The sequence below is a fragment of the Protomyctophum bolini genome, assembly GCF_963924005.1.
Source record: "Protomyctophum bolini genome assembly, chromosome: 23".
NCBI lineage: Eukaryota > Metazoa > Chordata > Actinopteri > Myctophiformes > Myctophidae > Protomyctophum > Protomyctophum bolini.
The window spans coordinates 24669431-24694165 of record NC_137884.1 but is presented as its reverse complement, the minus strand read 5'-3'; the positions used below and the strand labels follow the sequence as shown (position 1 = coordinate 24694165).

General features: G+C 43.9%; 2 protein-coding genes across 2 annotated transcripts in view; both read left to right on the top strand.

Annotated features, from left to right (window-relative positions):
• Positions 1-804, top strand: part of LOC308311002 (UPF0606 protein KIAA1549) — a gene marked incomplete at both ends in the record, with an annotated part of 28060 nt that extends 27256 nt beyond the window's left edge. Inside the window, 2 exons of the mRNA XM_080757496.1 lie at positions 34-188; positions 580-804. Of these exons, the coding sequence (XP_080613622.1) occupies positions 34-188; positions 580-804 (380 nt within the window). The remainder of the gene's footprint in view (positions 1-33; positions 189-579) is intronic.
• A 6183-nt stretch (positions 805-6987) lies between these two features.
• svopl (SVOP-like) lies at positions 6988-21941 on the top strand. Its single transcript, XM_080757383.1, has 16 exons — positions 6988-7144; positions 9029-9169; positions 9398-9486; positions 10388-10486; positions 12359-12430; positions 12557-12681; positions 13252-13315; positions 14192-14317; positions 14719-14847; positions 15883-15956; positions 16766-16962; positions 17971-18082; positions 18877-18958; positions 19871-19960; positions 21193-21306; positions 21782-21941. The coding sequence occupies exons 2-16, from the start codon at positions 9043-9045 to the stop codon at positions 21791-21793; spliced, it is 1512 nt and encodes a 503-aa protein (XP_080613509.1). The 5' UTR covers positions 6988-7144; positions 9029-9042; the 3' UTR covers positions 21794-21941.
• Positions 21942-24735: the final 2794 nt, after the last annotated feature.

Below are 24735 nucleotides of genomic sequence, written 5' to 3'. Positions count from 1 at the left end.
ACCTCACCCAGGTGCGTTTGTTTTGTGTTCCAGGTGCCCAGCTCCACCACCTCACCCAGGTGGGTCTGTCCAGTCAGATCGGGGCGTACCCCGGTGTGGGCCGCAGCGTCTCTGGGCCCACCGGCTCCAGCTGGAACCAGCAGCACTCGGACCAGGATCTGACCCGGCCAGGAGCCAGCAGAGAAAGTGTGAGTCCCTTAAAACAGGTTTAATGCAGACAATATGGGCGTCTTTCAGGCTCCCCTGCCTATGGTTAAAGTTACCTTTGAACAGCCACTGAGTTGGTTAAAGTTACCTCAGAACAGCCTCTGAGTTGGTTAAAGTTACCTCAGAACAGCCACTGAGTTGGTTAAAGTTACCTTTGAACAGCCTCTGAGTTGGTTAAAGTTACCTCTGTTGTGCAAGGACTTAGCCGTTTCGGAGCACGCGTTTGTGTTGTAGTAGAAAGGTTTTTTATCCAACCCTCTCTCTCTCTCTCTCTCTCTCTCTCTCTCTCTCTCTCTCCCCCTCTCCCTCTCTGTCTCTCTCTCTGTCTCTCTCTCTCTCTCTCTCTCTCCCCCCCCCCCCCTCCCCCCCCAGGTGCTGTCGTTCCCAGAGTTCTCCTCCTCCTCAGTGTTCCAGATGCCCAGTTCGGCGCTGCGGGACCCCTCGGCCCCCCCCCTCCTCCTGACCTCTCCGACCCCAGAGTACCCGCCGGAGGACGCCTCCCCCTCCGCCCATAGCTCCGCCTCTCTCATCAAGGCCATCAGGGAGGAGCTGCGACGCCTCGCCCAGAAGCAGGCCGCCGTGGCCAGCTACCATTAGGAACGCTCCGTGGCACCAGGACCGCTCCAGTGACCAATAGGAACGCTCCGTGGCACCAGGACCGCTCCAGTGACCAATAGGAACGCTCCCTCCCTGGGGCTCTCCTCCAGTAACCAATAGGAACGCTCTCTCTCTCTGGGGCTCTCCTCCAGTAACCAATAGGAACGCTCTCTCTCTCTGGGGCTCTCCTCCAGTAACCAATAGGAACGCTCCCTCTCTGGGGCTCTCTCGACCTCGACGCCCTTAACTACTCTGTACCAATCAGAATGGGATTGATACACTGCTGTATATCTGTACAGATGAATCAATCCAAACTATCTGTGAACTGGACAGGACCAGTTCTAACCAACCTACACCCCCCCAAATTAGTCTGGACTCTGGACCACTGTCCCAAGTCTGAGGAAAAAAAGAAAATAATAATAATACTAATAATAATGACGCTGTTTTCCAACTTGAAGACCTCTCGGTGTTTTACAGGGTGTTCTCTGTTCTTCGTGTCAAACGTTCCTTATTCTACAGTTCAATGTTTCACTGCTTTCACTAATCCATTGAAGTGCTTCCTGGGGTGGGTTCACGTCCCCCCTGACCGTCCTGGGGTGGGTTCACGTCCCCCCTCAACGTCCTGGGGTGGGTTCACGTCCCCCCTGACTAGTCTCGCGTTGCCAGACTGTTGTCTCTCGCAATTTCCAAATGTTTACAGTCTGGAGCGACGGAAGCTCTGATCACGAGTAAAATATAAATGCTTCCGTCGTACAGTCTGGAGCGACGGAAGCTCTGATCACGAGTAAAATATAAATGCTTCCGTCGTACAGTCTGGAGCGACGGAAGCTCTGATCACGAGTAAAATATAAATGCTTCCGTCGTACAGTCTGGAGCGACGGAAGCTCTGATCACGAGTAAAATATAAATGCTTCCGTCGTACAGTCTGGGAGCAACGGAAGCTCTGATCATGAGTAAAATATAAATGCCTCCTCCCCACTTCCGTTTCGTCTTTACAGTCGCGCAAATTCGTCCCAATAGAAATAGAAATCATCTAAAGCTTGTTGCTTAGCAGAACGGAAAGGGCAGCTTCCTTCCTCAGCTCATGGGGGCTATACTGTATTTCCAGACTCTATATAGCATTCGGAGATTGTGGAATAGTTGTCCGGCTACGCGATACTACCTCCTGACCGCCCGTCCACCCGTGGTGCTAACTGTCAGCCTCATACAGTGTCCTGCCATCTACCACGCATTGCCTTCAGCACACACTCATCAGCAGCCATGATGGTGATGGTCACCGTAGTGACCATCACCATGGTGACCATCACCATGGTGGGAGGTCTTCATCAGCCACCATGAGGACGTCTCCATTCACTGACCATATTGTGAGGTCTTCATCACTGACCATATTGTGAGGTCTTCATCACTGACCATATTGGTAGTCTTCATCAGGACGTCTTCATCGCCAACCGTGAGGTCTTGCACTGTAGACAGTTGGAGGTATAGTAGAGTTCCTGTGGCATGGGGACTTAAATACGATGACAATGAAAAAAACCTAAATAAATCAACATAAATATCTATAAAGATTAATATAAATATATGTAAAAAAAAAAAAAGAAGATAGAAATCCTAATGAGCACAATATTAATGTATGTTAAGAGCTATTCTTTTTTTATTTCTATATATGAAAGTATACTTTAAAATCCTTTATTTTCACCCCCCCCCCCTAAAAAAAAGACCAAACTACTGTTTTCTGGTTGTATTCCTCTTGTGTTTGATTCGTTTTATCGCTGTGGAGACGTTGCTTATTAGCATAGCTGGCTCGCTAGCTCGTTTGTTCATATATTGACAGATTAATGAAAAGAAAAGTAAAGAATAAGACATAATGGTGATGCATTGCATTTATACACTGCTTTTCACTCATTCACTTTCTTCTCACTCACTCCCAAAAAGGCTCTGTCAGGTGACTGGGTGAGTGGGTTAAAAAAAATGAATTGAGTGTTTCTAAGGTGCAGGAGCTGGGAATCCACATTATTTAGGACCATAAATATAAGGTCGATTTAGAAGTGATCGGGTAAACATTGTGAGTTGACTTGATGGAGTGAAAAGCATGCTTTGTAGAAAAGGCAGTCTTCGGTGGAAAGGTTCCCGCGTTTAGTTTATCGCTGCTATCTATTAATGTCCAAGCGGGGGCCACTGTTGAGTCGCTGTTCTCTTTGCCTCGCTTTATTCTGCTGCACTTTGTTTTCCTGAATAACGAGTCTTAACGACGTGCGGTTTTATGCTGTAAAATCTGGAGCGTTCATTTTAACCCATTTTGACCTGGGTGACGATTCTACAAATGTATTTTCTGAAAAAACATGTTTCTATGTCAGTGTTTCTCAAACATTTTCATGTCAAGGAGCCCCAGTATTATATGTATTTGGCTGCCGACCCCCATCTCAAAGTATGTTGTTCCAGGGGAACTCAAAGATTTGAGTTAAAAACGTTCGCTGTGAAAGAATATATATTCAAAGATTTGCGCCACTTTTTCAGGACTTTTCAAAAGAAATGGCAGATCTACAAGCTCGTATGAGCTTGTAGATCTTCTATTTTTCAACAGCTAAAGTTTAAAAATAATGGTTAAAGTTGTTACAAGCTATAAGGTGACACAGACGAGCAGGGATACCGTCTCCCATCGCTGCAGTTACTCTCTTGAGTTAAAAAATGAACACTCCAGATTTGACTGTGTACACAGAAAGAGATGCAACATGCAATGTTGCTTTGCCTTCAACACAAAGAGGCAAAGGTACAGTAAAGTACAGTATGGGTTTATTGGATTGTATTTGCTACAGTCGGTCTCATGATAATGAAGTGCTCTTTGTGTCTCCATCTGCTGGTTGTTTGGATGCATGGCTGGTTCCCATCTCTGAAATTATGACTAGTTTCTCTGTGGTGTTTTTCATGAATTTGGTCAGTATATTAATTTGAGCTCCATGGAGGTTTGCCTGTTCCAGCTCTTTGCTCTTCCTACAGCATGTTCGACTATTAAGTTTGTGGCTTTAGCTCCTCGTGATGTTCCAGTCAATGTTGTCCTCCGGCATGATGCTAGAAAAAATAGTTTAAAAACAAAGTTTAATTAAACAGAAAAAAAGTGATGAGTTTAAGTCAAGAGTGAGCAAAGAGTGAGTCATGTATGTCACAGTTCCATCCAACCATTGTTTCATCCAGGCAGTGTTGTTTTTGGCAGAAAATCCTCTATTTTAGTTTTAGTCATAGCTACTCGCTTGAATAGTTTTAATTTAGTTTCAGTCACCTGGAATGGTTTAGTGTTAGTCTAGTTTTAGTCGACTAAATATCATAAGATTTCAAGTCGACTAAATCTACAGTTGATTTAGTCGACTAAAATGAGTTTTGGCGGGCCTTGATGCCGTCGTAATGACTGATTTTATACAGTAAAAAAAAATGAAGATGAAAATAGCCGATCTACAAGCTCACAACGCGTCGCAGCGACGCGTTGTGAGCTTGTAGATCGGCTATTTGTAGATCGGCTATTTTCAGCATGCAACCAAGTGTAAAATGACTTACTGGATCTCTTGTCCACTATAGTCCCTTCCTAACATTTTTGTCTAGTTTCTATTTGTTGATGAATTCGGCAGTATACTGAGGCTTCGTACACACCTACACAACAAATGTTCGGTCCGTGTGTGGATGTCTGATTGCTGTTTGATTGCTGCTCCAATTCATTTTCAATGGGAGTCACATGGTTTGACCAAACATTTTTGTTTAATGAGGGTGGAGCAATCAGCAATCGAACACAAATGTTTGATCAAACCATGTGACTCCCATTGGAAAAGCATTGTGGTGGCCCAAAAACTACCAAACATTGCTTGATTAGTGTTTGGTACGTGTGAAGGAGGCCTGAGTCATAGTTTTAGTCATCATGGCGTAGTTTTTTATTTCGTTTTTATGTCGTCAGTGAAAAAAGGTAGTCGACAAAACATTTTTCGTCTTAGTTTTAGTCGGCAAAAACAACACTGCATCCAAGCACAGATATTTAAGTACATTGTTGTGATAATCCAAATGTTTAGGGGAAAAAAAGACACACTATGTAAATGTAAAAACATCATTGTTTTCCTTGTTTTGCATTTTTTTTCAAATGATATTTTTGAATCTTTAAAAAAAAAAAGAAGAAAATGGATATTATACTATATAAATGAAAGTGGGTATATGGTGTTGTATAGAAAAATATAATAATATTTTATTTGTGATCACTATTATATATCGAATGGACGAAGGAAAAAAAATCACATCCCAGCAAAAAGGAGGATAATTAATGATATCCCTCCCAATGGACCAATAGCAGACCAGAACTCTGCCCCCCCCCCCCCCTCCCATCGGAGCAAATCACTTTCTGATTGGACCTGTCAGTCAAGTAATAGGAGTCGGACTACAGAATCTTAATGGTGCTTTGATGAGTTTTAATGACATTATGACACTATAAGCCAGAGGACTGAGGTGATACATCGATACATCCCATTAATTCACCCTTTGGAATACCAACGAGGAGGGGGTGACCTGACATCCACACACACACACACACACACACGATGTAGTCACACACTGCCATCTTGATGAACACACTGCGGACACATCGGTTGAATTAGAGGATATATATTCTCTTCTTCTCGCATCAGACTCTGGATTGCCAGCCAGCCAGCTGCTGCTGTGCAGCCCAACAGCATCTCCTGAATGTTTCCTATAATATAGACATGTCTGTCTGTGTGTGTGTTTTCTAGACCTGCGTTTCATAGTTTAGTGTTTCCTAGATCCATGATGGTCCTTCTCCTCTGCGAGTATCCAACCACCAGGACCCCCCCCATGCAGCCCCACCCCCTCCTGGTGCTGCGGCCATCTTGGAAACTGAACACAATATAAACAATGGGAGAAGGTTCAGCAGCCACAATGTAATGTTGGCAAACCTCCAACTAATCCATGTCTGTATTGTCTGACAGAACTACCCCATTATATTGTATATTCACGACCCTCCCCCTCTCTCCTCTGGTGGTCTGCCACCCTGTGGTGTTTTAAGTCTGAATTAAAGATGTGATCAACAAACATTAAAGTGTTACAAAAAAACAATCATTATTTGCTGTCAGTGGATTCATGGATCGTGTAAAGCAGTGATTCACCAAACCTTTTCATGTCAGGGACCCCCAAATTGACACTAATTAATTCGCCCGCGGACCCCCATTTGATTCTCAAACCATTACATTTCAAGGACCCCCAGTTTGACATGCAATATACATCCCTATAGAATACGTTCGCTTTATACTTTTGATAAACAGTAGTACACATTATGGTTTGTATTCCTTAAGGTGCTTGTATTCCATTTGACACCCTTCTCCTGTCACAGCAGCTCACAAGTCTCGCTGCTGTGTTTGCACATTGTTGTACTTCACCCAACAGATATGGGAGTTTTATGTCATATGTCATTAGTCTCTCTCTCTCTCTCTCACCTGTTGACCTATACCTGCAGGCTGCATGGTGTCACTTTGCATAGCTGGAAGCAGAGTCATGTTTACTCGTGCAAAGGATCATATTGTAGGCAGAAGGCGACACACAGACCAAATATACTAGGATCATATTGTAGGCAAAAGGCGACACACAGACCAAATATACTAGGATCATATTGTAGGCAGAATTGGGCCCACAGACCAAATATAGGATCATATTGTAGGCAGAAGGCCCCCAGACCAAATATAGGATCATATTGTAGGCAGAAGGCCCCCAGACCAAATATAGGATCATATTGTAGGCAGAAGGCCCCCAGACCAAATATAGGATCATATTGTAGGCAGAAGGCCCACAGACCAACACATCCTTTCAAAAAGATTTTGGGGTATTTTCTGCCTTTTTTTTGCAGAATGTGGAGATTCCTTATTTTTTAGGGACAACCCTTGTGTGTGTGTGTGTGTGTGTGTGTGTGTGTGTGTGTGTGTGTGTGTGTGTGTGTGTGTGTGTGTCTCTCTCTCTCTCTCTCTCTCTCTCTCTCTCTCTCTCTCTCTCCCCCTCTCTCTCTCTCCCCCCCACGCCCCACCCCAGTTTGTTGTTAGGCGGGGCTGATAGAGTATAGGGAGGGGGCGGGGCTGTCTCAGGTGTCAGGTGTCTCTACTTCCTGGTACACCTGTTAGTTCCTCCAGTCCTCAGTTCTCAGTCCGGCTGACGGTACAAACATTCACAGTTCAGTGAGTTGACACACCACCGTGTCTCACCGGCTGATCCGCCATTCCTCTCTCCAGCTGCACGTTTTATTTACCTTCGTCAGACCAAATGTTAAATACAGCGCCGTTTCAACACTGAAGAACATCATCGAGTAAGTGTACAATAAATAAATCTGTATGTGCCGCGGCTCCGCCGCAACAATTCCATCATCCTGTTGGCTCCGTGAGAATAGATGTTTATCTTGGACTAAATCACGGGTTCTCCATGCAGTTGTTTTAGTGAAGTTTGAATTGAAGTTATAATTGTCGTCTGAGTTAATATAACTGGAGGAGACTGACGTTAGTTTTGATGAATCCATCTCATTCTCCATTAGCCGCAATTTGCAACTCTAGATTTGTTTATAATGGGATGAAGCGGACTACACTAAAAGTCTAACACAAATGTGTTACAGGTATAAAGTTATGGAATTCACAAAACCAGGAGTTGAAGAGTTGTACAACAGTGTTTCAGCTGTTTAAGAGAGTTTAAAAAGGAAAACAATGATAAAATATGAATTAGAAGGTTAGATAGAAGTGTTCTCAGCGTTGTTTTGTTTGTTCTCTTGTTGAGCTAATAAGATTTATCTTCTTCCTGCTTCTTTTCTTTTCTGTTATGGAATATGTAAAAAATAAATAATAATAATAATATAATCATGTAAAACAATATAACTGAAATGAAATAAATAAATATGAAATGATCGAGTTGCAATACCCTCCATTGACTCCCCATTCATCCAATTTGCGTTGGTTTGTGATCTGCTTGTATTAAACAACGTTAAACTCAACCAACATTATTGCAGCTGTAGGCCAAGCTTGAATGGAGACTGCATGCTCCCCCTTTACCAACTCGGTTGATGTTGGTGAGTTTAACATTGTTTAATACAAGCAGATCGGTTACAGATGAAGGGGGAGTCAATGGATGGTATTGCAACTCTAGATTCATCCCATAATATAAACAAATCTAGAGTTGCAAATTGCGGCTATTATCTCATCTGTTTATATTTATTCACACATTTTAGACTAGAGTTACTTTTTTTTATCCCACTTTTTTGCAACACATTCTTTTTTCACCCAGTGGCAATTATCTAATGTAATGCAGTGTAGACTTGATTGATTGAAATATTTATTAACAGTTTGCAGAATTACAGCACATTGCAAGCACAACTCAATACAAAGACTGTTAGCTGTGAGAGTGGAGGACACCATAAAGCATTACACTTGTTTACAAGAGGGTCCACCTTGTTCAATTCATCAAAACATTTAGAGACATACAAATATACACTTGTATATATAGCCAAAGAACAGAACAAGAATTCAGCATAAAGGAGGTAAAAATGGAAAAGAAATCTGACTTGCTGACTTTTGTCTGTCTCTCTCCGTCTCTGTCTGTCTGTCTGTCTGTCTGTCTGTCTGTCTGTCTGTCTGTCTGTCTGTCTGTCTGTCTCTCTCTCTCTCTCTCTCTCTCTCTCTCTCTCTTGATATGTATTGTGTACTGCCTGTGCTGTAGCCAACTTTATAGATAGGCTACGAGAGACATCTCAGCGCCAGCAAGGTCAGCCTTGCTGCAGTAGTCATTATCATGTCACGTTTCCATTCCAATGATTCCATGTCTCATATCTTATCGTCACGTCATTATGATCCAGCACTATATATGTTCCTGTTTGTGTTATTAAACTGTGTGAACCTTTAGCGTGATATACTGTCTCGTATCACGTTATTGTTCTCCCCGGGCCCGCCGCCGCCGCAGTCGCCGTACCGAAGGAATACTTCAACCGGATTATCACACACCACCCAGCCGGCACACACTACCTTAGTACCCGTCTGTCTGTCAACCCAGACCAGGGTCCAGTACTTAGAGATTACAACACTCTGTCTCTCTCTAGCCTACACAGACGAGGGTCCAGTAATGAGAGATCACAACACTCTTCTCTCTCTAACCTGCACAGACGAGGGTCCAGTAATGAGAGATTACAACACTCTCTCTCTCTCTCCAGCCGGCAGAGTCCCACCATCCAGGATGATGGAGCCTTGCAGCTCGGGGGACTACATGAAGACCCAGCTGGTGAACGCTATCCAGCTCCAGGAGTTGGACTCGGAGTTGGAACAGAAACAATCACAACAACAAGAGGACAGCAGTGAGAATGGTGAGGACGCTTTTCATATTGATATTATAGATATTTAAGTGTGCTTTCTTTTCTTCTATCCAACCATCAATGTTGTCAGACTGATGGGGTGGTTGTGTTTGATAGGGTGGTTGTGTTTGATGGGGTTGTGTTAATGTGTTTGATGGGGTTGTGTTAATGTGTTTGATGGGGTGGTTGTGTTAATGTATTTGATGTGTGTGTGTGTGTGTGTGTGTGTGTGTGTTCCAGAGCTCACCTACAGTGTGGAGGACGCGGTGGAGACCATCGGCTTCGGGCGTTTCCACGTCTTGCTGTTCGTCGTCATGGGCAGCGCCAACGTGAGGCTCTCCTCCAATCAGATTCAGGGATTATGTGCACTCATAGACATCAAAGGGGGCTTCGGCCCCTGCCCCTTTTTACCCGTCTGTAAAACAACTGCCCTCTCCAGACCACGAATGAATGCAGCGTTTACTACATGGTGAAAGAAATGCCAAATGCCCTCCTCTCCTTTCCATGCCGGAAGGAAGGCAGCATTCAGGAGAATTGCTTTTTTTCCCAAAGTCTCCTGAACTTGGAACTCAGTATTTTGCAATAACAAATTAGTTTATAGATCCATGTCGTTACACACCTGCATCTCCACTAGCTGAAGAGTGCTGGGTCGCGCCCCGAAAATAGCTCTCAACGCGACGTGCTGTCAGCTTGTAGATCTGCTATTTTTGTCCAAAAGTGCCCTCTTAGGGGATTTCAGCCCCTGCCTCCTCTATCACTCTCTGCACGTCCCCGATCAGATTGGTGCTTTTCGTTAGAATATTCTGAACGTGTTGCTCTCTGCAGCCTAATAGCCATCTCTCCTTTTCCATCACTCACTCTGTTTTCTGACCGAGTACAAGTCTTTTTTACTACTCGCCGATATGAGTACCGATACGAGCACTTTATTTTTGTTGAGTAACCACTTATTTGACCCCCTTTTTTCTCATAGATGCAGATGGATCTCTGATCTACACTTTGTCAGTTGTCATTTATGCTTGTAGATCGGCGGTGTTTGGCAATCTGCTGCAGTGTTGTGGTCAGACTTGCATTCGTTCAGCCTACTGTATACCGTCAATTGAATGTTTTGGTACTCGGGTCAAAGTATCGGGCCCGGTTCCGAGTACTTGAGGGTGGTATCGGAACAACTCTACTCCTTTGGCTCTTCTTCTTACTCCTTACGTCTGTCTTTGTGTGCAATCTGTCCGTTAGATAATCGAGGCCATGGAGATCATGCTGTTGGCGGTGGTGTCGCCCGAGATCCGCTGCGAGTGGCGTCTTGAAGACTGGCAGGTGGCGCTGGTGTCCACGGTGAGGGGCTTGTTCTTTCCTACTCAGATCTGTACAAATGCCTTCTATTCAGAATACAGTTCTCAGACCTTTTCGTGCCACCAAATCAATGACGCCCCAAACATTTTGACGTGTGTTTGGCTGCAGACCCATATGAACCAAGCTGTGAGCTTGTCTCGTCATCCATGTTTATGAGCAGATGTTCTAAATCCTGTTGCTTTAACATAGCATCAATCTGTCAGTATCGTGGCCTTTCTTAGCAAACAAATAAGGCCACTGTTGGTCAGGGTGGTGTTGCAGTCTATTGTTGCTGTATAACTCGCGTCGCCTCTCTTCTTGATTCAAATACTTGCATGGAGATCGGATTGTTTTGTCAGAACAAATCATATTTATTTCTCCGTCACATAACAAACTTGTATTCAAATAAAACAAAAAGAGCCTGTGAGCGCGGTCGACAAACTGTGAGCTTCCCCGTCTATGTCACATTCTCTCCCAGCAGGGAGTCACCTATATGTGATCAGGTGCCTAGCACCTACAAATCATTTTACAAAAGGGGAGGGGAAACCTCCATTCAGTCCAACAAATTCATAGCTTAATTATAATAATTTAAATGACCACAAAATAAACAATACATATAGCAGGCAATAGATTGCAGATTAAATGCAAAAAATAATAAATAGAAAATGGCTCTAACAGTCAGATTTGAGATGTATTATAATTTATAGCTCAAATATTTGACGTACATGTCACGGGCATTCTGAAAATCATATTATAATATTATGCCAAAGATTGGGACGCCCGGGTGAGAAGTAGGCTTAATGGATAAGTAAGTAGCCTTGCCGAGCCATGGGGCCCATCGGGCAGGAGCCGATCTCATGTTTCTGTAGCGTGAGGCAGCTTGATGTACAAGTACACCCCCTGGACATGACGCTAGTATGTCGCAGGGACTTATACCCCCCAATCCAACCCTTGATGCTGAGTGTCAACCAGGGAGGCACTGGGTCCCCTTTTTACAGTCTTTGGTATGACCCGGCCAGAGATTGAACCCCGACCTCCCAGTCTCAGGGAGGACACTCTAACCACAAGGCCACTGAGCTGGTGGCGTAATGGATGCTATATCACAATGGTTTTCAACCAGTGGTCCTTGAGGGGGTTCCAGGTGGTCCCCATGCAGCTAAATGACAGAGAGTTGGTAACCAAATGGACCCTTATTAGATCTTTAACTCGAGAGTTTAATTATTGTTAAACATCTCCAATACTTAGTTTACAAGAAGTCTACACAATGTCGAGACTGTAGAAGAATTGTTATTTTGATCAACGTTTGCCTGTTATCTCTCCTAATGGTCAACACAGCATATTCTTTAGTTTTGAGTCTGAGAGGATAAATGTCATCAGATGGTGGTCCGTGGCTCAAATGCTGACTAAATAATGGGCCTTGATAGGAAAATGGTTGAAAACCACAATATCAGATTATCTTGTGACATCTACAGATTAGCCTACGACGTTAAACCATTCTGGGCGGGAACCCCTTTTGGTGTTTTAAACATTATGTTATAATTTAGCTATTGGAAAAATAGCAGATCTACAAGCTCATAGCGCGCCACCGAGTGGCGCGCTACGAGCTTGTAGGTCTGCTATTTTTGAAGAATCGTGAAAATATGGTGCAAATTTGGAATATATTTCTTTTCAGAACGAACGTTTTTAACTCAAATCTTTGCTTCTGGGGTCAGGGGTCCCTGTAGCAACATATTTTCAGAATTATATTACATATAATTTTTGGGGTCCTTGACATGAAATATTGAGAACCACTGATATAGAAAAAAATACATTTTAAAAAGACATTTTTTAAATCAGGCCAAAATGGGTTAACTTCCTTTGCACTGTTGCCCACAGATGGTGTTTCTGGGGTTCATGGTGTGTGGCGTGCTGTCGGGGTACCTCGCTGACAAATATGGACGCTGGAAGGTCAGTGGTGTGAATTATTTACAACGAGGAGGTTCCGGTGTTTTTGTGTGTCTTTTTTTTTTAAATCTCAATACTTCTGTTTTATACACATTGTATTTGTCCGTTTGTTTTGTTGTTCCACTCCAGGTGGTCTTCGGTGGTTTTGTCTGGAGTGCCTACTTCTCCGTCCTGACCTCCTTTGCACCCACCTACGGTTGGTTCATATTCCTACGCAGCATGGTCGGCTGCGGGGTGGCTGGAGTGTCGCAGGGGTGAGAAAACTAACGTACACACACACACACACACACACACACACACACACACACACACACACACACACCAGTGTTGTTTTTGGCAGCAAATCTCTATTTTAGTTTTAGTCCCTTGAATAGTTTTCACTTAGTTTTAGTCACATTTTACTAGTCACCTGGAATGTTCTAGTCTAGTTTTAGTCTAAAATGTGTTTTGACAGGCCTTGATGTCGTTATAATGACATATTTTACCCTTTGGTTGCATGCTGAAAATAGCAGATCTACAATCTTTGTTGATTGTATAAATATCTGCTATTGTCAGCATGCAACCCAGCATGAAACTGGATCTCTTGTCCACTAGTCCCTTCCTAACATTTTAGTCTAGTTTTTATTTGTTGACAAAATTGTCTATTTGGTCTTAGTTTTAGTCATAATAGATTCGTTTTTATTTATTTTTTATTTAGTTTTAGTCAGTGACACACACACACACACACACACACACACACACACACACACACACACACACACAGTACAGATTCTTGAGTGAAAACGTGCTCTTCTGGTATTACATGAATCTTTTTTTCCTTGAAGGTTTGTCTTGAAGACAGAATTCATCCCTGCTAAGTACCGAGCCACCCTGCTCCCTCTGGCCTCTGTAAGTAGTGAGAACCACCATTTGAATAATCATGTTTAAATAACAGATGATAAGCCATGCTTCTAAACATTGACTCTCCTGTCCTGTGCACAGTGGTTTGTTTACCACTGACGGCACCACCTACCAGCGTTGCCATGTTCGCTTATGTCAATGGAATCCCAAATGTATTTGGGACCAGAGCAAACTACAACTAAATCTACAGTTGATTTAGTCGACTAAAATGTATTTTTGGCGGGCCTTGATTCCATTCAGATTTTCCGGGGGCCAGTTTCGAATTGCATCCCTTTGAGAGCGGTTTTGAAGGAGTCAAGGGATTTATTTATTTTTATTTATTTATTTGACAGGGACAAAGCTCATTAATCAACATGTCAGTTAAGTTTTCACATCAATGTAAATGGGCCAGAGTTAGCCGATGCTAAATTTCATCTGTAGTCCCTGGGCAGGCTCTTAAAAAATGAATGATAAAAGAAAGACAAAGTGTAGTGTGCCAACACTACGTCCATACAAAAACGCAATACAATACAGTACAATACAGGAACAGATCGACATGGTACAGGGGACAGAACAACGGCAAGTGAAGTGAGAAATTACACCGGTGATAAATACTAAATAGTGCTGATGGTTACTCATGATTACAGATTTGAGTTGTTTTTAGCCACCTTTTCAGGTTGAATTTGAAGGTCAGATAGTTGGAGGTCTCTCTTAATTCTGTAGGGAGACTGTTCCAGTGATGGAACATGTCTTAATGACTGTTGGTAGGGCGTTCCACATTTTGGTGGCATAGGAGCAAAATTAATTTAATCCCTTGTTTGTGCCGATTAAATTACAGCATTATCCTTTTTTTTAAATCCTTTATTCCTGTTTGTGTCGCTGCAGATCTTCTGGATGGCGGGCTCCATGCTGATCATCGTCCTGGGCATGACTCTGGTTCCCACCCTGGGCTGGAGGTGGATGATCCGCATCTCGGTGGCTCCCAGTATCATCCTGATCTTTCTGTTCAAGGTGGGATTCATATCGGTAGCTCCCAGTATCATCCTGATCTTTCAGCTCACCACCGGAGCGGTGGTCACCTCATCACCGAAAGTCCAGACTATGAATAGGCCTTAAGACTAAATATACTGACAATTTCGTCAACAAATAAAAAACTAGTTAACTGTGATTGGACGACACCATAAAGCACTACACTTGTTTACAACAGGGTCCACCATGTTCCATTCATCGTGTCTTGCCTCTGCAGTACATCCCAGAGTCTGCGCGCTACAACGTCTCTGTTTACAACAGGGTCCACCTTGTTCAATTCATCGTGTCTTGTCTCTGCAGTACATCCCAGAGTCTGCGCGCTACAACGTGTCTGTTTACAACAGGGTCCACCTTGTTCAATTCATCGTGTCTTGTCTCTGCAGTACATCCCAGAGTCGGCGCGCTACAACGTCTCTGCGGGGAACGTGAAGGCAGCGATGGAGACCCTCGAGATGATCTGTAAGATGAACAACGCCTCCCTCCCGCCCGGGAAGCTGGTAGAACCTGTGCAGGTAAGATAATACTTTAACCCATTTAGGCCTGACGTCGAAAAAAAAAAAAAAAGTTGGCTCTGAAAGAATATATATTCAAAGATTTGTGCCACATCTTTACGATTGTTCAAAAATAGCAGACCTACAAGCTTGTAGCGCGCCACTCGGTGGCGCGCTATGAGCTTGTAGATAAAGTAGCTAAATTATAACATAACCCCACAAGGGGTTCCTCCTGCCCAGAATGGGTGAAGATAATACCCTACAGAAGGACTAGATGGGATTTCAGCTAATTGTAGGATCAATATTTGCTTCTTGCTCCTTGGTGGCCCTGGGGACGTACAGTAACTACTACAAATAAAGGTAAGAAAGCCTTCTAGCATGGAATTCTCCTTTAACATACAGGGTCAACATTTGTTTACAGAGCATACATACATTACATTACAGAACAAGAGCAGTAATGCAATACAGTGAGGACATGAATAACAAAAAAAAGAAAAGATCAATTAAAAGCAAGAGTGTAGAAGTGGGTCTTGAGCTGTGCTTTAAAAAATGTATTTAGAGGCTGCCTGTCGAAGGTACAGTGGGAGTTTGTTCCACGCCGTCGGCCCGTAGGCTGCCTGTCGAAGGTACAGTGGGAGTTTGTTCCACGCCGTCGGCCCGTAGAAGCAAAAAGCGGCTTTCCCGTATTTCTCAGCCCTCAGCGTTCCCTGGTTGGTTGGTTGGCCCTCAGCGTTCCCTGTTTGGGATGTTGTGTTCCTGCTGCGATGTCTGCTAGCAGAACACGCCACTTGCTAAAGATCTGATATTGTAGAACCAATGTTAATTTAACACTATGAGGGTACAAATGGAACCAAGTGGACCTGCTGTGGTCCATTTGGACCATGTGTACAATGTGGACCATGTGTGGCCTATCGGTCCATTAGGCCAATACCTCATGGTGGGGACTGAAACATACATGCTGTTTACTTGTATATACTTGTGGGTTTTCTGTTGTTTGATGCCTTCCTCCCTGTTTGTGTGTGTGTGTGTGTGTGTGTGTGTGTGTGTGTGGGGTAGGATGAGCGAGGCAGCTGGCGTGTTCTGGTCAGCCCAGTATGGAGAAGAACCTCGGTGATCCTGTGGTACACCTGGTAATGCTGCCTTCCTTCTACGCTACGCCATGAAGTTTATTAGCCACCGTTATTAGAATCTTTACAGGACCCGCACCGCCTCTGCAGAATCGGTGCGTTCTCAGCAGACCCGGCCGGGACAGATATTTATGTGTTTTGTTTTTTTGGTCTCTTGAAAACAGTTAGTCCGCTCGGCACTGCACACCTCGGGTCAGATATGACTCGAGAGACACACTCGCCAAGTTTGAGGCTGTTTGGTCAGAAGGAGCCCGAGTTGTGCCTGGGACAGACTGATATAAATATACACACACACACACACACACACACACACACAGGTTTTGTGAATTAATAATAACTTATTGTATAATTGTCTCCATAAAAGAATAGTGTATGCTTTTGTGTGTGTCTGTGTTTATGCACTCACCTTTGTGCATGTTCTTGGATGCTTGCATGCAGAGCCATCTAATAGAAGAGTTGCAACATTGAGGGGGCAGAAAAGTGTGTGTGTGGGTGGGTGGGTGGGTGCGTTAGGTTCGTAGCGTCCTCCTACTACGGCTCGGTGCTTAGCTCCTGTGTGTCTGTGTGTGTGTGTGTGTCTGTGTGTGTGTGTTTGGGTGCGTTAGGTTCGTAGCGTCCTTCTACTACGGGTCCGTTCTCAGCTCCTCTGTGTGTGTGTGTGTGTGTGTGTGTGTGTGTGTGTGTGTGTGTGTTTGGGTGCGTTAGGTTCGTAGCGTCCTTCTCCTACTACGGGTCCGTTCTCAGCTCCTCTGTGTGTGTGTGTGTGTGTGTGTGTGTGTGTGTGTGTGTGTGTTTGTGTTTGGGTGCGTTAGGTTCGTAGCGTCCTTCTCCTACTACGGGTCCGTTCTCAGCTCCTCTGAACTCCTGGAGAAGAACCTTCTCTGCATAACGGACGCGGGCGCTGAGCACCAGGTCCAGCACCGCCATGAGGAGGGACTGTGCTACTGCATCCCCTTTGGAAAAGACGACTACAACACACTGCTCATCAGCTGCCTGGGAGAGGTCGTATGTGAGTGAGGGAGGGTATTTTAGACCAATAAATCAAAACGCATAGCGATTCTCAGCAACGGAGCACATTTAGCGACGCACCAGGCGCTATCCCGGATGTAGCTGAAGTAGCAACATGTAGCCAAAACACTCCCGAGGCGATCGACGACAACGGGAGGTATGATTTAATACTGACGCCATTAGCGACGGGACCACTTGGACCCGGACGTAACAAAATGACGTCGGACTTAAATACTGAATTGCTTCCCCTTCAGCCTCAATGCATTGAAAAAAAGATGAAGGTGGTGGATGAGGCCTTTCTTTTTATTTTTTTATAATATTTGTTTTATTTGGAAAGTGCAATACAATACAAATAGCATTTTTACATATGACACAAGAGCAGTTCCCAAGATTTCTTCTTTTTTTTCCCCCACCCCTCTTCCCTCCCTCATCCCCCCTCCATGTGGCACCATCTCCAATGTCTCTGTATAGTCCTTTTTCTACATATGACATCAAGTCCACACTCATTTCAGGAGGACAAAAATAAAAGAGTGGGCGGAAAAAGACAGACAAAGGAAACAAAAAAACGGATGAGGCCTTTCTAGGCCTTTTCATGAGTATTCCATTTCAAATCGCGCTGAATAAATAAAGCGGTCATCACGTTGTCATGTCCAGGAGGAATAAGTGAATGAACTCCTCTCGCTCTCGCTCTCTGTCTCTGTCTGTCTCTCTCTGTCTCTGTCTGTCTCTCTCTGTCTGTCTCTCTGTCTCTCTCTGTCTGTCTCTCTGTCTCTGTCTCTCTGTCTCTGTCTGTCTCTCTCTCTCTCTGTCTGTCTCTCTCTGTCTGTCTCTCTGTCTCTCTCTGTCTGTCTCTCTGTCTCTGTCTCTCTGTCTCTGTCTGTCTCTCTCTCTCTCTCGCTCTCTGTCTCTCTCTGTCTCTCTCTGTGTCTGTCTGTCTCACTCTCTCTCTCTCTCTCTGTCTCTCTCTGTCTCTCTCTGTGTCTGTCTGTCTCTCTCTCTCTCTCCACAGTGATCCCCGTGAACATCGCGCTCTTGAACGTGATTGGACGAAAGTGGAGCCTGACGGTGCTGCAGCTGGTGGCGGCCATGTTGTTTATGCTGGTCAACATCTGCACCACCATGTAAGACCCTCACGGGGTTAATGAGACCCTCACGGTGTTAATGAGACCATTGGGGTGTTAATGAGACCCTCGGGGTGTTCATGTCGTCTACTAAAACTATGACGAGAAATGTTAGTCGATAAAGGAATAAGCCACAAGAGGTCTCAGGTTACCGTGTATTTTATAATGGCTGAGAGGTGTAGTTAGACCCGTCACACAGCGGAGGGTCTAGCTATGAGGTTACAGTGTATTTTATAAAGGCTGAGAGGTGTAGGTATGAGCTATGAGAGTGTACAAATGGAACCCAATCCATTTGGTTCCATTTGTTTCACTCTCAGAGTTAAATTAACATTGATTTTACAATATAAATTGGCGGTCCCAGAGATGGAGATGCCATTCAATGGTGGTCCTTGAAATTAAACGGGTTGAGAATCGCTGCTGGAGCCGTAAAAAAAATCTTCTCTTGTGTGGGGTTTCCCTGGCGCATCTTTTCAAATGGGCCGAATAGGCCGAAAATGCTTTTTTTGCCATTTTCTGCCGAATATTTTCTGCGGCCGAATATTCGGTGCATCACTAGTCCTTGATGTGAAAAAGTTTGGGAACCACTGCGATAGAGTACATTATGTGGTCCCACGTGTGTCCCCCCTCATGTCCCTGTCTCTCTGTGTCATGTCCCTGTCTCTCTGTGTCTCATGTCCCTGTCTTTGTCTCTCTGTGTCTCATGTCCCTGTCTTTGTCTCTCTGTGTCTCATGTCCCTGTCTCTGTCTCACTGTGTTCCATGTCCCCGTCTCATGTCCCTGTCTCTCTCTTCCAGGGCTGGTTTTACTGCGCTGCTCCTGTTTCTTCGGTCTCTGGTCTCCATGAATTTTAACGTGACGTATATTTACACTGCAGAGGTAACTATGAATACCACACATCTTGTTGTTCAGTCTTTAAATACTGCATCCTAGTGAAGGACTTCTACTGAAATTATTTTTCACAGGTGTCCAGAAACTAATACAATACACACATTACTTAGTGGAGGAGGTGCTGGGTTCAAAAGAGAAGACTCTATTATTGAGTTTATTATTGATGAGGTCCACAGCACTGTGTCTCTCCATGTGTCCATGAGAGTGAGTCCACAGCCCTGTGTCTGTGTGTCATGAGAGTGAGTCCACAGCACTGCGTCTCTCAGGTCTATCCCACCATAACGTGTGTCTTCCCTCTCAGGTCTATCCCACCATAACATAACCATAACGTGTCTCTTCCCTCTCAGGTCTATCCCACCATAACGTAACCATAACGTGTGTCTTCCCTCTCAGGTCTATCCCACCATAACGTAACCATAACGTGTGTCTTCCCTCTCAGGTCTATCCCACCATAACGTAACCATAACGTGTGTCTTCCCTCTCAGTCTATCCCACCATAACGGAACCATAACGTGTCTCTTCCCTCTGAGGTCTATCCCACCATAACGTAACCATAACGTGTGTCTTCCCTCTCAGGTCTATCCCACCATAACGTAACCATAACGTGTGTCTTCCCTCTCAGGTCTATCCCACCATAACGTAACCATAACGTGTGTCTTCCCTCTCAGGTCTATCCCACCATAACGGAACCATAACGTGTCTCTTCCCTCTCAGGTCTATCCCACCATAACGTAACCATAACGTGTGTCTTCCCTCTCAGGTCTATCCCACCATAACGTAACCATAACGTGTGTCTTCCCTCTCAGGTCTATCCCACCATAACGTAACCATAACGTGTGTCTTCCCCTCTCAGGTCTATCCCACCATAACGTAACCATAACGTGTGTCTTCCCCTCTCAGGTCTATCCCACCATAACGCGGTCTCTCGGGATGGGCTTCTGTACCTCCTTCAGTCGTATCGGAGGAATGATCGCACCCTTCATAGCACAGGTACGTTGGCGCCGCCCCTCTGGCTCATATCTGTTCTGTGACTAAAGGTGGTTGCACACTGGACGCGTTTTTCGGAAAACCGAACGGCGCTAAAAATCTGAAAAACGTGCTCTGTGTGTGGGGACCTTTTATGGTCAAATGTCATTTATTTGTATAGACCTTAATCACTGTTTACAAGCTCTACAGACTGACATTTTGGTCAACTGACAAAATGGTCTTCTTCTTCATGCAATAGCTGCCAGAGGGTCAATATGCAAATAATTAAAAACAAACGGAATTATGAAAGTTGTAACTGTCCATTGCTCATCGTGTTGCATGGTCCCGGTGCTGGGAGGGGTCCATTGACCCCCACGCTCATCGTGTTGCATGGTCCCGGTGCTGGGGTGGTCCATTGACCCCCATGCTCATCGTGTTGCATGGTCCCGGTGCTGGGAGGGGTCCATTGACCCCCACGCTCATCGTGTTGCATGGTCCCGGTGCTGGGGGGGTCATTGTAATCTGACTCCCAGTGTCATGTCTCAACGTTGCGGTGTCACGTCTCTTCTGTCTCTCCTCTGTAAACTCTGAGCCTCGTTTACCAACCCAGTGGATATTCTGTATATTCTGCCTTCATTTGGAGCCTGGGGTTTTGTCGTACGCCCACGTGAACTCATCAAGTGATACAGCCCCATCCTAGCGTACATTTGGTTCAGAACTTTGATAAAATAATGTCACGGCTGAAACCAACCGTCATTTAAATATTCTATACGACTGAACAAAAGTGAGGGAAGGCAATAAGAAAATTGTTTCCCCCTCTCGCCTCTCTGCCTGTCATGTCTACGCACGCATGCACGCACGCACTTGCAAGTGTGCATCTGTAGGTCTGCTATTTTTGAAAAATTGTGACAATTGTGTTTTTGTTCTGCTTTTAACTGTTCTGCTTTTAACTTGTACTGTTTTAACCTGTACGGCGACCTTGAGTGCCCTGAAAGGCGCCTTATAAATAAAATGTATTATTATTATTATTAAATCTTTGAATATATCTTGCAATATATATATCCTGGAACAACATATTTTCAAATGGAGGTGGGCGGCCAATTACTATATATATATATCGACATGAAAATGTTTGAGAACCACTGACTGATTAGAAACATAGGGTTTTCAGAAAACTGTCAGGATGTAGAAGACATTTGTAGAATCGTCCTCAGGTCAAAATGGGTTAAACATTAAAGGTCTTTATTGTTTCCCAGGTGTTGATGTCCCACTCTGTGATCCTGGCCATGACTCCCTTCGCCCTGGCCTGTGTTCTGTGTGCCATCCTGACCTTCTTCCTGCCCTACGAGACCAAGGGCAGAGCACTACTGGTAAGCCCTTTCTCCTCCCAATATCTTCACGTAATATCGTTGCTGTTGGGAGGAAACCTCATAACTCCATTTTTAAGGTTTTAGATTGTTTTTGGCATAAATCGGTGCTATTGAACAACCTTTACGTCTTGTGTGTTGTTTCAAAAATATTGAACCAATGCAAAGTAGTAAAAAACACTCCATTGGACCCTCAAACGGTCTGCTAAAGCAACTAACCCCTCCACCACTTCCCCTCTCATGGAAGTAATTGACAATATATAAACTCACAACACCAACTTTGATGAGGCTGCATTGCTGCGTTTTGAAAATATAAGGTTTTCTTAAAAATGTTTAATTTAAATTTCCTGAAAAATGAACAATTTGGAGTTAAGAGGTTTCTTCCCGACAGCAGAGATATCTTTATTTATTTCCCAATTTTTATCTGCGATCCAAAGCGGAATGATTTTAACGTTTGGACTTTTCCATTTCTTTGCAGCAAAGTTCCTGATGTTCATAATTATTGTTGTTGTTTTTTTATTATTATTATTTTGTAGCTTATGTATTGAGTAATGTACAGTTCATGTTGTTTGGGTTTATTAAAAGTTATGTTATGTTATGTTATCTGTGGATTGACTGGTGGTTTTGATGCCAGGCAGTATGACACACATTTTAAAGTTTTGTGTAATGTGTTTAATGGTTTTAATGTCACTGTATTTTAAAATCATTTGAGACATAAAGAATCACAAACCAGTATTGCCTTCTAATTTGAGTACATTTAATTCATGTTCATAGTTTTGTCCGGTCCCTGGAACAACATATTTTCAGATGGGCGGGTCGGCAGCCAATTACATATATTTTTGGGGGTCCTTGACATGAAAATGTTTCTCTGTTTCTCTCTCTCACGTTCGTCCAGCTAAACCCCTTATTCCTATAAACTACTTTGCCTTTATTTACTATTTTGAAAATCATTTTTGAATAGTTCAACCAGCCGATCTACATCGACACACTGTGAGCTTGTAAATCGGCTATTTTAACTATTCAAAAATGTTTTTCAAAATAGTTTATGGATAAGGGCTTTAGCATGGAGCCCCTATTATCCAGTCTACTGTCCATTTAGATAAAGGGGAAGAGAGACATGTCAGACGGCTTGTTGTCATTCAGTAATTATCATTTCACGGACATGATGGAAAGCCGTATCGTATCCACGGCAACGGCTTAAGGTCAACTGTACTTTTCACAATCTATTAGTGCCGGGAGGATATTTGAGACTGCATGGACCAAGGACGGAACACTGCACTGTCTAGTCTAGAGTACCGAGGACAGAACACTGCACTGTCTAGTCTAGACCGAGGACAGAACACTGCACTGTCTAGTCTAGACCGAGGACAGAACACTGCACTGGGTAGTTAGTTGTCTGTTGTCCTACTAGTGTGTGTCTGAGAACTCTTCAGTTCTAGTAAGAGTCTTATTTAATAGGATCAGCAGCAGTCAGACCAGACAAACGCGTTTCGGCGCGCAGGCCTTGTGTCAGAATTCTGACACGAGACGAGTGACGAAGGCCTGCGCCGATCCTATTAACCCATACTGGGTGGGAAGTACCCCTTTAGGTGTTTTAAAACATTGTTATAGCACTCGGTGCCGCGCTACGAGCTTGTAGATCTGCTATTTTTGAAAAATCGTGAAAGTGTGGCACAAATCTTTGAATATATATTCTTTCAGAGCGAACGTTTTTAAATCGTATCTTTGCTTCTGGCCGGGGTCCCTGGAACAATATTTTTTCAGATGGGAGTCCGCGGCCAAATACAGATAATTCTGGGGGTCCTTGACATGAAAATGTTTGAGAACCACTGAGCTTTTTCAGAAAACTGTCAGCATTTAGAAGGAATTTGTAGAATCGAACTCAGGTCTAAATTGTTAAATAAGACTCTTACTACAACTGAGACTGTGGGATTTCATTCTCTTTCTACTACTAGTGTGTGTCATTACACCACCCGTCCCTCAGTCTGCAGTTGTGTTCCTTCACCACTAGAGGGAGACATATCTCATCTACGGGTGGAGCTGTTAAGAGAACAGCTGAAGCACAGCAGTGGATTAGGTGTGTGAGGGAAGGAGACGGAGGGATTATTTAAAAGAAGAGTTAATGCTGTCCATTCAGTTCTACTTACTGTGTGTGTGTGTGTGTGTGTGTGTGTGTGTGTGTGTGCGTGCGCAGCATTATACTTCCACAAACACATATTGGACCGTAAGATTAACCCATGCTTTTTGCTGTCCCCATGTATGCACACTGTCGGAGAGCTTAATCCAATGATTATATTCCAAGTAGGCCTACTTGGTTACAGTACAGCCACATCATATACACAATTGGAGCCAGGGGGGAGTGGACATTGGCTCCAGCTCAATGTTTGTATCATTCACTTAAGTTGTATCTGGTACAAACCAGATAAAACACTGTCTAGAGTTTTTTTATTTATTTGTTATTTAGAGTCACAGCTAGTATTCTGAAGCAATAGAGTGTATGCATGTGACATCATCATCAAACCCGGAAGTTTTGCAGGAACGCCTACGGAGTGGCAAAAAACTACTCTCTGGCCACTCACTTTAATGCATGTGCATATGCCCTCTATTTGAGCAATTAAAGATGTTGTTAAAGATCTCTCCCTTCCTGATCCTAAAGTCTCTAAGCTTTCTAGATCCTAATCCGTCTCCTCTGTGCTGCAAGATTGGAGTTCATGTGTTCACGTGTATACAGTGTGGGAGGAGTGTCCTTTCCAGTCTCTGTGTGTGTGTGTGTGTGTGTGTGTGTGTGTGTGTGTGTGTGTGTGTGTGTGTGCTGTAAGGTCATCGTAGAGGCATAACGCCCGTTGCAGGACCAATGGAAGGTTGTGAAGGTGGCGTAGAAGACTCTAGTCTGTAGTGAAGGTATACGATGACGTCTGCTGTGGAGTATAATTGTTGTAGCTGAAGTTTGACTTGGACTAGCTGTGACTTGCACCTGTCAACCAACCGGGCACCGTAAACTACACTATGTCTGAGACAGACAACTGAGTACACGGTGAGTAATATTAAACTATCTTTATACTATTTGAATTCCCTTATTTGTGAGTGTAATGTATATGTGCATTTTTGAGGGGTACTAAATCCTGTCATTTTATGAGGGGGAAAAAAACATCTGTGGTATGGCAGTATACTCTTGGCTTTGTCTGTTTAAAGATATAGTTTTGTATTTTGTCAGTTGTGATTTGGGCTTACCGCATTCCCAATTTATTAGCATGATCTTGTTTAATAATACTGTGTGTCGGTGTGTGTGCATGTGTGTGTGTGTGTGTGTGTGTGTGTGTGTGTGTGTCTCTGTGTGCGTGTGTCTCGGTGCTTGGTGCGGAAGGGTCTGGGATGTGAAAGGGTCATTATGCTCCCACTGTGTTGTAAACAAACACACATGTATGGTCATTC